General features: G+C 41.3%; 2 protein-coding genes across 2 annotated transcripts; one reads left to right on the top strand and one right to left on the bottom strand.

Moving 5' to 3' along the window:
- Positions 1 to 1,386: 1,386 nt before the first annotated feature.
- On the bottom strand, positions 1,387 to 8,210 carry si:ch211-212k18.5 (sal-like protein 2). Its single transcript, XM_038270408.1, has 3 exons — positions 7,840 to 8,210; positions 2,936 to 6,276; positions 1,387 to 2,448 (listed from the first exon to the last, which is right to left on the bottom strand). Exons 1-3 carry the CDS (start codon positions 7,910 to 7,912, stop codon positions 2,230 to 2,232), a joined length of 3,633 nt encoding a protein of 1,210 aa, XP_038126336.1. The 5' UTR covers positions 7,913 to 8,210; the 3' UTR covers positions 1,387 to 2,229.
- A 2,172-nt stretch (positions 8,211 to 10,382) lies between these two features.
- LOC119773409 (E3 ubiquitin-protein ligase CCNB1IP1) lies at positions 10,383 to 15,127 on the top strand. Its single transcript, XM_038270411.1, has 5 exons — positions 10,383 to 10,402; positions 11,737 to 12,041; positions 12,140 to 12,286; positions 12,402 to 12,576; positions 14,716 to 15,127. Exons 2-5 carry the CDS (start codon positions 11,739 to 11,741, stop codon positions 14,877 to 14,879), a joined length of 789 nt encoding a protein of 262 aa, XP_038126339.1. The 5' UTR covers positions 10,383 to 10,402; positions 11,737 to 11,738; the 3' UTR covers positions 14,880 to 15,127.
- The last annotated feature ends 48 nt before the right edge of the window (positions 15,128 to 15,175 follow it).

Below are 15,175 nucleotides of genomic sequence, written 5' to 3'. Positions count from 1 at the left end.
ACACTCTTCAAATCAAGTTTTTGTAAAACTCATGTCAAAAAGACGATAACACAATATCTCTGTTACCTCTTTGTTATGTATGATAGAATGTAGAATGCAACAGATTGTTTATATTTATTTATCTTTTTGGGAAACAAACATTTGCCATGACTGGGGCAGCGTCTGGAGCTCCAGCTTTTCCAAACAGAAATAAGTAAGTGATCACAAAGAGCACGCACCCACATCCTTATCTGTAACTGATCTGAGGATGTGCTCATGTCTCGCTTGAATGGCAGCTTTAATTACTGTGATCAAATGAATTAGGGACCAATGAAGAGATAGCCTCGGCTTTGTCTTCCAAATGAGGGTTGATTCATCATTAATGGGCTCTAAATGTGCCCTTTCAGACCTTTATAAGGGTTTCACTGTGGATGATTGATGGTCATATAGAGGTGATTAATGTTTGTTGATGTGTCATGTGAGAGTAATGTAGTCAAAGATGGGACACCTTAGTGCCTTCACAGAAACTTTGCCTGGGATACTAAGAACCTCCGACTTTCTCACTCTTTGCGTTTTGATTGAGACACGTCTCTTGTCACTCATGAACGCATGTGGACAAACTTCTCACACATGGCTCCTTTCACTCCTTTTGTCCCGCTCTCCACTCTTGGCCATTCTTTCCCCCTGGTTACCAGTCGTCATGGTTTCTGAATCCCCTGCAGGCTCAAAAAGAAAAAAAAAATACTAGGGAAGGATGGGGTGGGGGGGATTAAAGGCGGCCATTTTGGGGACAGCTGGACCAGGTTGGTCCCTGTTGCCCCCTGTCCCGCTTCCAGTCACTTTTTTTGAGGGGGGAGAGAGGGGGAGGCATTGTGAGAGGATTAGAGCTTCCTGTGTGTCAGCTCATTACATGGGGTGGGAAGGAGGGGATGATGTGGTGAATGCAGAGAGCGATGGAGGGAAATGAAAGAGAAAATGAAAGAGACTGAGTATGAAAGAGAGAATGACACGAGGAGAGGGAGGGAGGGAGGTGACTGCCTCTACAGCTGCACCCTCAATAACACTCATACAGGCTCTGATTATTCTTTTCACACACACACAGACGCATACACAGTGCAGGGGAACTGCAACATATTATAAGACATTGAGGGCTTAAAAGACAGAATTAGGAGACAGCCAGGCCAGCTCCTCAAACAAAGGATTCCCCCCACCCACCCAGCCTCCCTCCACCAATCCACACACACACACAGAACTGGAACAAACAAGGGAAAACTGACCAACAGAGTGCATACAGGCTTACAGAGAACAAGAGTCATGCAAGCAGAATGCTTAAACAGATAAATGAATTCCCAGAGACAGAGACTTAAACAAGAACAGGCCCAAAAAAAGGTAACAAACCAGTCCCCGCTTTGCATTGCCATTGTTTTATTAACTTTTTTCAACGTCACATGGGTAGCGTGGGAACACATTCTGTCACTGCTACAAGAAAAGGAGAGAGGGGGGCTGCAGAGAGAAGGCAAAGCATACAAATACTAAACCGGGCAAAGCGGAGAATCTAGTGAGTGCATACGATTTACGCAGGAGTAAAGCACCCTCAAGTCCGCTGAGAAAGCAGCGGAACAAGTAGAGAGAGCAGGAAGGAGACAGGGTTCATCCTTGTTGGGGGCTTTAGAATGCAGATAGCACCGTCATAAATGGGGAAGACATTCACTGTCATTAAAATAAAAGGTTTTACTGTAACCGTAGGGAACTGGTAATACAATCATTGCAGGGGTGAGTTCTTTCAGCAGATGTTTGGACACAGTGCAGCTCACAGTGCAACATCAGAAAACACGCATTAAGCAGCATTAAAACAAAGGATAGAAAACAATTTTTAAAAGGCAACCGGAGCATGTATGTACAGTTCAGGGGCCATTTATAACTTGGCCTGTTTTGGTATGAAACGTCTGGACACTCTTCAAAAACAAAGAAAATCAATGGATACTACTCATAAGATATTATACTGTACATCCTGAAATGTGTCAGCAAGGGTGGACAATGCGTTGAAGGTAAGGCCTCACTGTGGTCTTTGAAGTACAAAAATAGACAGCAGGAATACTACATTCACAATTTTTCTGTCATAGTTCTAAAAATAACCTATAACTATTTGACTTATACAAATTCTAAATATGAAATTAGAGTTACAGACTCTACAAAAACAGTCTTATTCTAAGAATACATTCCCTTTGTCAGGATCTACTGAAGCACATTCTATTTTGTATTGTCCACAGTTTCAGTGGTCACATCAGAGCCACCACTGGTGAGGAGTGGATCTATGCTGTCACCTTTCTCAGGGGCCAGTCCCTTATTTTCCTCCTGTTTTTCAGAGGTTTTAGTTGCCGTACTACGATCCTCTGAAGGGTCACTTTCATTGGTTTGAACCTTGCCTGGGGCATTCATTGACACTCCAGGATGCATTTTCATATGGCCCTGTCGGCGAGATTAAACACAACAACCAGTTAGCAAAGAGTTTAAATGCATAACTATAACTATGATCAAATGTTTCAACTTATTCTCATTATCAGTGCGTATGAAATCATACGGAAAGTTATGCACACTATTTCGTACGCTTTGGACATTTTTCCTCAAAAAACCACATCAGTGCGCATGCGCTGGCAGACAGAAAAAAAAAGCTGATCCGTGGACGGACGTAAAATTGGGAAAAACAGTGCAATCAGCACTTATTCATGTCTCTAACTACGTTGCTTGCTGTTTTATATTTTAGGGTAAGGTACAGGGTCAGGGTTAGGGCTAATTGTAATTTATATTCTATATTCGTGAATGGCGCGTCAAATGCGCATGCACGTACGACGAAAAAAAGGTCCAAAACGTACGAAATTACGGTGCATAACTTTTCGTACGATTTCATACGCACTCATAATGAGAATAGGTTGAATGTTTAATTATTTAAAGTTACCTTAAGTCCACTTCGGCTGGCGTACGCCTTTCCACATTGGGAACAGCTGTAGGGTTTGTCGGGTCGAGCAGGCTGGGCGTGCGGTGTTGACGCTGCTGTTGAAGACTCAGGGTTATCAGACAGCTTTTTTAGGGGGGTACAATCCTCTTTTATAGGTGCATCTTTTCCAGGCTCTGGTTCGGACAATAAAAGTGGCTCTCTTGGTTTGGTGTCTTCACTCTTCTCTTTAATATTGGATGTGGCCCTGCCTCGCAACTCCTGTGAAACGCTGGTATTAGCCTCCTCTACATCTAGGGTAGCTCCAGGGCTGGCAGGGGGTGTAAGTGAGGGTTCAGGATGCGCAGCTGGGGGGGTTGGGGTACAACTGGGATTAGCTGTGTCCTCATTTGTGGAAAATCTTTCCTCACTGTTGATAAGTCTGGGTGTAGCACTTTCAAGATCAGACTTAGAAACACAGAGGGAGAGAGGAATATCTTCAGAAACAGAGTCAACCGTATCTACAACCGAATGGGAGCTAGGTAAGGGTGCCTTGAAAGGACTGTCTATGCCCAGAAGATTGTGGGTTTTCTCTGCTGTTGGACTTTCAGCTGGAGCAATATCTGCAAGCTGCAGAGATTTTTCAGCTCCCACAGATGGTGGATTACAGCTTAAAGGTGGACTAACACTTGGAGTCGAACGCTCAGATTCCTCAGTTTTCACAGAATCTGAATCAGTAGCTTTGGACTGCTTAAAACTGGATCCTGAGCTAAGGGTGTCCACTGGAGACTTGGACGCCGTTGTTAAGGCAAGAGGAAGGATTTGCACTTTTGATAGGGAGCTAACAGGCTCACTGAGACTGTCTTTAAAGGAAGCACCTTCTATTTCTGCCCCATCCTCAGGGTGTATCTCCTCATCAGGTGGTATTTGCCCACCAAGATGCAAGCGAATGTGGTGCTGTAGAACTAAGGCATTAGTAAATTTGCGTGGGCAGAGGGGGCAAGAATTAAGGGCACGGGCATTTGGTGGCCTTGCTCGATGTGTGGCCAGGTGTGCCCTAAGGCTTCCCTTGGTGGAGAAAGAACGTCCACAAAGCTTACAAGGAAAGGGACGCTCTCCCAGATGTGTTGCCTGGTGCAAGCGAAGAGCTCTGGGGCAGCTAAGAACACGCATACACACTCCACACTGGTTAGCAACCTGGGTTGTGGGCAGAGAAGAAGTGGTTGTTGTAGGGCCTGAACCAGAGACACCCTGACCCGTCACTGTAGCACTGACACTAGGGCTTAGTCCAAGAGCAGCCAGCATCTCTCTGCGATAGGCACTTGAGGTCGTGGTCAGGTCACGGGCATTTGTCTCCCCATTAACTTCAGCTGAGGTTTGTGAAGAGGTGGAGGGAGAAGATGCAGAAGAGCAGGATGAGGCATTGCCTTGTGGCTGCTTTTCTAGCTTCTGCACCAGCCGCTGCAACTTGGAAGTGTCTGATGTCTGGCTGGAGGTGGTGGGAGAGGAGGAGGAAGGAGAGGAGGTGGGTGGTTTGGGGAAGGGAGGGAATGGGAAGGGTAGCTGATGAGGTAGAGAAAGATGGGAAGTGGAAGGGTGGCCTGGAGCCCTAAGAAGGGCAAGGTGGTGGGGGGAGGCGCCTCCAGGGAAAAGAATCTTGGGGAGATGAGCAAGTTGGGAGTAAGGTGAAGTTGTGTGGAGAGCAGAGTGGGGAGGAGTGTTTTCATCAAACCGCTGCTGTTTAGCTGCTTTATACTGGCTGGAAGCAGAAGAGGAGGATGGAGATGATGAAGGCAGAGCTGTGCTGGATGTGCTGGCAGCAGCTACTGAAGCTCTGTTTAACTGTAACAGAGAATGAGCTGTAGACAGAAGAGCCATGTCCACAGAGGGAGGCAGGGGTAGAGAGGAAGGCGAGGGCCGAGTTGAGCCACCAGACAGTAATCCTAAAGCCATGCTCTCTGTTATGCCAGGAACACTTCCTTTCACTCCATTATATGCTTCATCATCATCCACACGACGTTTTCGCCTCCTTTGAACTGTACCTGGAGTTGATCCACTCTGTGTCTGCTCTGAAAGTGCAGGGGGCAGCAGAGACAGGGACAGCTCTGGGTTCTGCTCTCTGTGTCTCAGGAAATGGGCTTTTAGGTTCCCTCTGGTTGTAAAACGGCTCAGACACACCGGACATTGGTAGGGTCTTTCGCCAGTATGTGACCTCAGATGAATTTGGAGGGAAGAATCACTGCTCAGCACTTTTCCACAGAACCTGCACACATGCTGAGGACGTCCTGATGAGGAGGCAGAAGTGAGAGACGAGCTGGATTGAAGATCCTGTGAGTGGCTGCTCGTGGGAAGTGAAGGAGTTTGGAAACTGATGCCATTGCTGTGACCAAATGAAGAGGTGTTGGAGGATTTCTCATGGAGGTAGCGTGGTGACAGACCCAGGGATAATGAGAGGGGGTGCAAGGAGGCAACAGATGAATTGATGCTGGAAGATATTGCTAAGGAAGAGGGTGAGGATAGAGAACTGGAAGTTGAGGAGGATTGGGGTCTGTCTCCATTTATGAGTGAAGTACCTGATTTTGAGATGACTGGTTGAGGGAAAAGGGGGGAAGGAAGTCCAGTCAAGAGGGATGAAGCTGTGGTTACTGGAGTATTGGTCGAAGGATGTGTAGGTGATGAAGATGTTGTTCCCATGGACTTCTGGTTGCTGTCTACACCGTTAGCTTGTGCGTTGTTATCTTGGCCAAAGACAGCTCCTCCAAGCCTGAGGACGTGACGACAGATCTCTTCTGTTATCTGCATCTGGTGTATTTGCCTCTGCTGCAGGACCCTTAGTTCCTCTAAGAGTACCGCCAGGGTTGGTGGCACCTGGATCTGTCCCTGCTCCCCTGTGGAGATGGAAGACTGCTGCTGGCCAGGACTGGAGCTGTCTGGTTGAGGTTGCTGAGAGGATGATGAAGAAGAGGATGAGGAAGAGGTAGTGGTGGTGGCAGAGCTGCCCATCGGGGGAGAGGTCATAGTGGCGTGTGAGTTAACTTGGTGGTTCAGGCCGTGGCTTCCAGAGGACTGATCTAGAGGAGGAGGCAAGTGAGTTTGGGAAGACAACGAGGGGTGAGGGAAGTCTGGCGAGAGGGAGGAGTGGGTGTTTGGCAGAGATGTGGTAAAAGGAGCAATGTGGCTGGGCCAGTGGGGAGGAGGTGAGCTCTCGCTGGGCAAAGAAGGCGCGTGGAGCCCTCCAGGAGACGGGCGAGTGGCCAGTGGCGGCTGGCAATCTTGCAGTGAGGTGGGAGATGAGGAGGAGGAACCTGATGATGTTAGATCTGATCCCAAAGATGTGGATGGTGACTTCAAGCTTAGATGGTCGTCTGAGGATTGATAGAGAAAAAATAATATTTAATAAAAGAAGAAAAAAATGTATGTCTTTACAAATAACAGTTTAGTAAAACTCTGTTCCCAGTATCAACCCACATGTCATGTTACTTTCAAAGATTGTTTATCTCACTGACTTTAGTTATTGTTTACCAATTTTAGTTTGCAAACTTGTCTGCATACCAGAAGATACAGTTACAGCTTCAAAAGAAAAGGCCCGCCTGGAAATGACCTCCTACAAGCAAATAAACAAGTGGAAGAAACTCAGAGTGCACCAGTCTTTGAAATGTCTTGTCTCAATCTGTGCTCTCTGAAGCAAAACTCTTCAAACATCTTGCGCACACAAAAAAGCTCACAGACCACCTTGTTGCTATGGCAGCACATTTTAAAGGACAATGGACATCACCTAGACAACCCGTAACCCCTCTTAACCCAGCCCCCCTCACGGCCGCAGTTACGTCTTTCATCTCCCCATTCACCCTCCCCCCTTACGTCACGGTGGAGGTTAAGGGTCAGGCCATGCTAAGGGTTCTGGGTACTGTCCACATGCTCTGATTGGTCAACTAATCTAACCTCTGCCGCCCAGGGGTCAAATTCTTTCAGAATCTTGAGCACAGAGTGAGAAAGAGTAAAAAGAAAAAAAGAAGGGGGAGGGTAACAACAAAGGAGAGACAAACTAACTACTCCCTCCTGGAGAGGTATAGTGATGGAATGAAAGACTGTACCTCAGAGAAATTCCCTCTCTGTTATTAAGAAACAAACCTGCACCTGCAGGAAACATATAACAAACTATAAATCTGAACATATACTCCTGACTTGGAGAATCGTACCTGCAGAGCATTGTGCATGCACAAATATCCAAGTTTAGCTCTGTAATAATCTGTGAAACCTTCTCTCATCCATCTGAAAGCCCCCAAGCTGTGAAGAAGTATACAGTCAATAGAGCGGAGAAAGAAAAGGGGAGGGAGGAGGCATTGTCATGGTGGAAAATGGGGAAAGAGGGACTCATAAGGTAAAAAAAAAAGTATGGATGAACTGCAAAAGATGAAGATCCATACAAGAGTGGAAGATTAATCTTTACTACAAAATAATTAATAAAATAAAAAAAGAAAACACTGCCTTCCCTCCCCCCTGACCATGCAGATTATTGTGAGTGCTCTATAGTAATCCCAGAGCTCTAGCAGTCACCCTTAAGCAGCCTGTTGGTTTCCTTAAGGATGGGCAGCTCATGAAAATGACCACAGACATATGCTGGTTAATCCAGATCTTTTCTCTTTACAAGAGGACATTTTAAAGGCATCCACCAAAGTGCCTCCGCCCTTTTTTTAATTTGGATATAAATGATTAGATCTGCTTAAATTGCACAAACTAATCCAAACCTGTAAACTTTTCTTGGCCCATTAACTCAGATCCATTCTTTGTAATTTACCATATTTCCATTAATACTTTAGATTTTGCTGATATATATCACTTTCTAACTTTGAAAGAGAGTTACTCTCTAAGCTGTTTTTCCTCTTAGATAAAACACAAGTTAAACGGAAAAGACAATGATTTCTCACCTTGCAGCAGCTTCGGGCCCCCCGGGTCTGCATTGACGAGTTGCTGGGGTCTCTTCTGTTTCCGGCGTGACATGATTCACGGCAAGTCAGACAGAGAGGGGGGCATTAGTCGCTCCAAAGGCACCAGACACGTTTTTTGCGCACTTGAACCAGCTCCTGTGCGCATTCAGTCTCTCAAAGGAGCGCACTGCTCGCAGGTTCTCAAGGAAACCTTTAAATTAGACAATTGGAAAATGTCTGCAGCGCGGGATTTCATGGAAGTAAGCAAAAAAAAAAAAAAAAACAAATAAAAGAGCGGCTGTATGGAAATCCCTCCTGGCCGCACCGTGTCATATGGAGCTGCAGTGTGTGTGGCTGTTTTCTAAAGTCTCTTCTCCCCCCCAGCTTAAAAAAAAAACTTGTCCAATTTGTGCCCCTCCTCTCCTACTGCAGCTCCACTGCATGCATACACACACACACACTGAACCACTCCTTGTTCTATGATATTTGCATTTCAATAGCGTGTAACACACAACCTCCCTGGGTCTCCTTTTCCTTCCCTCCCATTTTTATTTTTTTCTTCTTCTTCTTTAAACTCACTCTAACTTCAAACTTTAAATAAAACATGACAATAGGTATAAAGGATGCTGGACGCCCAACAAATCTAAGATGACATAAGTAGGATTTTGTTAAAGGAAAAAACACTTCGATGATCTTCATTTAATTAACTTATAATTGATCAAACTACAAAGGAGAGTCAAAAAGCAATCTAACAGGTGACTTCTGCTTCAGCCCTTCAGAAAAGAAAGGAAATCCTATTATTTGCATGACAGGTGGCGTTGGTATCTCTATATAAATCTGACTTTGCAGTGTTATTATTGTGCCCATGGCAATATTTCTAACCTTTGATTTCTATAGGGCCAATTATCAACAGCAGCGCCGTGCGTAAAGGGGGGGCCATTCCACATCCACGCATGTAATTCGTGTGTTATCGCCAAGCGCATAATGCAACTCCCCCCTCCCAACCACCACTCTAACAAAAAAAAAGCCCGGCATCTTACACTGGAGCTCTATTTAAAAGGAAAAGAATAGATGGGGAATCATCCACAATGGCGAGCTGGACACAGTTGAGTGAGCATCTCCCCTCTCTCACTGTGAACCCCCGGATCCACTGCTGCACAGCACAATGCCCCTCTTTCACCCCCTGCCTTTACTCCTGTACCACGTGGAGAGATGGGCAAAAAAAAGCAGCAGAGGGGTGGTGTTGGAGGTACCATGTTTAGATTACATTTAAAATAAAGTCCATATATTACAGTTGGGCTTATCAATCAATTTTTAATATAACAAAAAAGATAAAATCTATGAATTCCTTTAATCTAAGTTCAAAAGTAAAAACCTTACACCAGATGTTTACACTTTGACTAAAAACAGATATTTTCTGATAGTAGCCTAAATCAGATAAAAATCATTTAGGTTTTAAGTCACATTGAATAAAAGAAAAGAAGAGTCACATAAAAGAAAGAAGAGTCAACACAAAGTCAAAATGTTTGGTTTATTTAAAGATGTCTTTAATTGAACTTTATTTGATTTCACATTGGAGAAATTTCCTTCTGCATTTAACCCATCTCTATAGGGAGCAGTTGGCTGCCATTGTGCGGCGCCAAGGGAGAAATCAGGGGTTAAGGGTCTTTGCTCAGAGAGCCAGAGTGGCAGTCTGTGGGAGTGGGTTTCTAAGTCACAACCTCAGGATTCCACTCGCCCCTATGCAGGTGTGTACATCTCAAGCCCTTAATGGCCTGCAGTGACATACATTTTAAAGATGTGTCCCTGCTTCAGCTTACCTGGTGGCTGATCAACAGGATTATTCTGAGCTGAAATAATTCGAATCAAGTTTGTCAAAGATAGGAAATGTCTAAACCTGCAGGAAATCTCCCTGTTTAAGGTGATCCTATACATTAACATTTCCAGTTATTGTCTCTGTGCAAAATGTGTGAATCAAACCCAGAACAATAGCAAAATATATACAGAATGTGGGTTAAGCTATAGAGACTCTGTAAGGCCACTCAGAGAGGAAGAAGCCATTACTCCAAAATCAAAATACAACAACTGGATTTCAGCTTCCAAGAGCAATAAAGACCTAATGTTTGTAGTCATGATCTGTGGTATAATAAACTAAAATATGAGGATAAGAGCAGTTGCTACTTAAAAAAAGAAAAAAGAATGTCATTGAACACTACAGTATAGGCCTACTTCGTTGCGAGCAAAATACCTCAAAACGTATGGAGAATGTGCATTTCACAGCACTGATAGCATCAAGAAAAGAGAATAGTACGTAGATATTACCATATATCTCATTAAAATGCAAAACATAAAAAAAATTATAAAGTTATTTCAGCTGGAACATTTCTAACCTAAAATGTTATTAATTTGAATGTTACAATACTGAATAATGTATCTAATATATTGTTGGTGTTACTTATTCCGAATCTGCCTTAATTTACGTTGAGCTGTTATCAGCCAATCAGATTAAAGCTTTGAAATTAGCGTCACCTGTTGCTAACAGCTTCAGAGAAAGGGTTCAAAGGTAAGAGGTAGCTGCTAACGGACAAAAATTAGTTTAAAAATCATCGAATGGAGTAGTATTAAACTAAAGAAATCAGATTTTTAAACGTAAAACGCTTTAAAAAGTACATAACGAACATGACTGAACCTTTTTTTAGCATTAGTTAATCCTTGTGCTAAGTTTTATTAGCTGTATTGCTAGTTTTAGAATATAACAGTTGAAAATGTAGCCTCGTTTTAAAATATATAAATCTCCATATTTTAGTTACAAAAATATGACACGAATATATTATTTATTTATTTTTAGAAATTAAAAGTTCGGAAAAATAAACAATAATGTGGGTATAAAGGGAATTAAGAGTTAGTAGCTTACAGCCTTGCCTTACAGGCTAGTCTAAATAAAAACTGAATAAAACGTAAAATTATTTAAAGTATTTGGCTTGGAACTATTTATCTGAAAATTAAAGTCAGTTCATTATTTCTAAATTTATTTTTGAAGTTTTTATTATTATTTCAAAGCAGAACTGAAAATTTGTCCAATATAAAAAGATATTAATTGAATTTAGTAAAAGTATTTTCCAGAAAACTCAAACTATGGGCAGCTATAGCCAGAGTTGGGTAGAGTATTTAAAAAATTGTGCTCAGGTAAGAGTAGCACTACTTTTTAACATTTTTTTTTATTCAAGTAAAAGTAAAAAGTAGAAATCCAAGAAATTTCTCAACTAAGAGTTAAAAAGTATTTGGCAAAAAAAAAAAGGATACTCAAGTACTGAGTACTTGTTGGATCATTACATATTTAATATTTAGAAGTGATGCTGTCAGACTCTTATTGTGTAAGATGTATTTTATTTTAAGACTAAAATCCATTAATAAATACAAATAGTTGATATGATTACAAAATAAAAAATTCCCGCAACATAAATATTTTTTCAAAATTATAGTTTTCATCATAAAACTTATGAAATCAATCATTACTGTGACTAATGTGTATATATTAGAACAGGGTTAAGAAGTTCCATTGATAATATTTACTTTTTGCTGTATATTTAGCTCATCCTTGAATAGTAATATTACTCTAGTTGGAATAGCAACTACAGTATATAATATAAGGATATTAATGAAGTAAAAGGAATAAATACATTACAGTATAACTACTTCTCTTTTTTTATATTACTCCCATAAATATAACAAATTAAAACCAACCTCTAATAATGACACATCATGAAATAGTTAAGACTCACATCTTAAATTATACATTTACTTGTTAGCACCAAGCTACCATTATGTAGTGCCCAGAACATTATTCTCTTGTTATAAAACAATTTAAGTTTGCAGAGTGTTTACTCTTCCTTCTAGTGATGGCCATGTCTCTCGGTGATGACACCCTGCTGTGTAACTACCCCAAGTGTCGGGGAAAGCTGAGTGGCTTTGCCTGGGTCACCGCCTGCTCCCATGTTTTCTGTGATCAACATGGATCCGGCGAGTTTAGCCGCTCTCCTGTCATCTGCCCGGCGTGCTCCTCTGCTCTGTCCGGGAAGATGGACATTATGAGGACCGAGCTGTCGCCCTCTGAGGAGTATAAAGCCATGGTGCTGGCAGGTCTGCGACCAGACATAGTCTTGGACATCAGTTCTCGTGCTCTTGCCTTCTGGACCTACCAGGTCAGGCATTTCACTCTGCAGCCCTGATTTTATTCATGCAGCATTGCTTGTTTTCTCCTTTAAAACCACACTATGTTTTTAACATTTCCTGTCTTCAGGTCCATCAGGAGCGTATGTACCAAGAGTACAGTCTATCCCGCGCTGACACACAGCTGAAGCAGATGGAGAAAGTTCTCACCCAGCAGAACCAGAGCAGAGAACTAGAACTCACTGCCATGAGGGGCGAGATTTCCTCACTGAAGAAAGTAAGCTGCAACTGTTTTTCACCAATACTTTCACGAGTGCTCGTTTTTAAGAAAGGCTGAGACAGAAGTTTTCATCACCTTATTTTTGTGTCGTCAAAATGCTCCTCTGGCTCAGGTGATGGAGGAGTACAAGAGGAAGTACAGTGAGGTGTCTGAGAGGCTGATGGAGAGGAACAGGCAGTACCAGAAGCTGCAGGGGCTCTATGACTCCCTGAGGCTGCGCAACATGGTGGTGGGAGCTGGAGACCGAGAGATGCCATCACACCATGGGAATCAGGACCTAAACATTGGTATGACTGACACACTGCTCTTTATTTCAGCAATTCTTTTTATTCGAAATACTCTTTTGCACGAACAGTCATGAAAATATTCCAGTAGAGTTGATGGCAATCTAAGAGGCACGTGCTGAAAATTATTAAACTCGGATGCAGATGCATACAATTTAATTTAATCCTAGTTATGATAAATGAGTCAAGTTTAACTGGCCATTTAAGGCCTGTTGGTACAGATTTATCTATTGTCCTTAACTTTGTTCTGAGCAAGCATGTGGCGACAGTGGAGAGAAAAACAATTTTTTTTTTTTTTTTTCCAAGTAACAGATCTTCAGCACAGGAGGCATCAGCATTTCAGGATCATGTTTCTAAATTATGGTTTGTAGTGTGTTTTTTTAGTTTTAACTGACATTAATGTAAGGTAGTGAGGGACTGTTTTAGATTCTGCCTGACGTTCTGCAGGATCTCTAAATGTGCTGCCTCTTTGCACGACTACAGATGCAGCGATCCCAAACCTGGATCTGATATCTGTGATTTTATATTAAATATCAGAGATACAATGCAGTGCACTTTACATGGAACTGTTATTTATATATTTATTTGTGCTGCTTATTTTTTAATAAACAACATAAAGTAGATTAATATCTGTGTTGATTTGTTACCTTTTTAAGCAATGTTTATATGAAGGATAAAAGTCTTCATTCACATGGAGAGATATGTGTTTCATTCATTTAACAGTTGAGTCGTATATTGGACGATACACTCAGCGCAGCTATCAGTATCGCATCAGATCAGAAAAAAAGTGGAACCGTTCATCTCTATTCACGATTGAACATCAGTCAGTAAATTCTGCTTGTTAGCCAGTTTAAAATACAGATTTATAAAAAAAATCTTCTAATATCATATGTTGCAGATGTTTAGTGCTTGTTGTGCAGGTTAGTAATGCAGTTTTTTTTAGGGATGGACTGATCCACTTTTTCTATTTAATTTTTTACTTCTGATCCAATATTTGGATTTAGATATATGTAGATCCTGATACTATTTTCTCATACCTGAGTATGCTTTAAGTCTCAGTATGCCTATCATTTCAACTGCTGATTTTAAATAGGTTATTAAAAACTCCTCTCTAAAAGCAAGTATATGTATGATGTGTAGACAGATGTATCCCAAAAACTTACAAAATATAAAGTTGGAAAAGAAAGTCAGAAAAATAGTAAATGTTAACAGGACACATTACATCCTAAACAAATAACTAAACTTTAAGAGTTTAAACTAAATGTATTCATTAAAACAAAGACAGATGCCAATAAGGGCTAACCCGTTCTGCTTTTAAAGATTTTTAACCTAGTTTAAATGTATTATAAAAATAGACAAACTACATCTCTACCTGTGAATCAGGTATATTTCTATTCAAATCTGATGTACATTTGCTTCTATATCACATATATATATATTTGTCTCTCTATTATCTTTGTGTTTAGCATTTGAATTACTTTATGATTCAGCATTTTCTTCCCGTGTGCTGAAATGTCTTTTTAAAAATGAGTAAGCATAAATTTCAAGACTAATAGGATTCTTTTTTACAGTTTTAGTTCTATTTTTACGTAGTTTAGCTATTTTAACCCATGTTTGTGAAAAAGATAACTCAAATAATTCCCCAGAGCAGTAAGGAGAAGACATGTTGATAAGAAACATTTTTTAGGGCTGAAACTAAGGATTATTTTGCTTGTCGATTAATCTTTCAATTATTTCTTTTGGTTAATCACTTAATAATAGCAAAACGTTCCTCAAAGAAGAAACTAATACTTTTCCACTTGTGGAATTCTAGATAGAACATATTGAGAGAAGAAAATGTTTTTTTTTTTATGTTAAATGCTAAATATTTTTTTTTACTATTTTATATATTTTGTGTAACTCCTGCACTCTGTCAGCTAAAGGCATATTTTAGAGTCTGTATACTCAAGTCAACGATTAATCCAATTGTTTCAGCCCTACATTTATTACATGACCTCCACTCTGAGAAAAATTAGAATGTTTGTGAACTTTGCTGTTTAACATGTCTTCAAAACTAAAACTTGAGGTCAAAGTACAGACTGAGGTCCTTTTCTATCGGGGTAACCATAGCTAACTTCCATCCACATCCTGTGTTTCACCTAGCGATGGCACGGCAGGTGACCCCTAAGAGGACCCCTCGGTTCCTCTCCGCTGGCGCCTCTGGTGACGAGCGTTTCTTCTCCTGCCTGGAGGCCGATGGAGCCAAGTCCTTCTTCCAGCTCAGCCCTCCAGCAAGGGAGAACCGTCCCTTCATCAATAAGCACTGAAGGAAGACTTTAACTTGATGCTTTCTGTAAAAGCTGTGCTGCAAAAAAATAGCTAAAATAATATGTTTAAGTAGCATGTTTATAAACATTATATTTGTGAAACTGTTAACTCAGGTAAGTCACTAAGGTATTTGATCAGTTATATAGTTCTACTGCACTGGAAAGCAGAAGCCCAGCCTCATTATTTAAGATGTTTACCAGTGAGCATTAATAAACAACCAAAGCTGGTGGTTATGGGGTAAATTCTTTAGTAAAACTTTTGGCTTTGCGAGAATGAAACGATCAGGAACTAGTTT

Source organism: Cyprinodon tularosa, unplaced genomic scaffold, assembly GCF_016077235.1.
Source record: "Cyprinodon tularosa strain WSP-4 unplaced genomic scaffold, ASM1607723v1 ctg76, whole genome shotgun sequence".
In the NCBI taxonomy this organism is placed as follows: Eukaryota; Metazoa; Chordata; class Actinopteri; order Cyprinodontiformes; family Cyprinodontidae; genus Cyprinodon; species Cyprinodon tularosa.
Note: the sequence above shows the minus strand (reverse complement) of the source record. Positions and strands in the feature narration are given on the sequence as shown.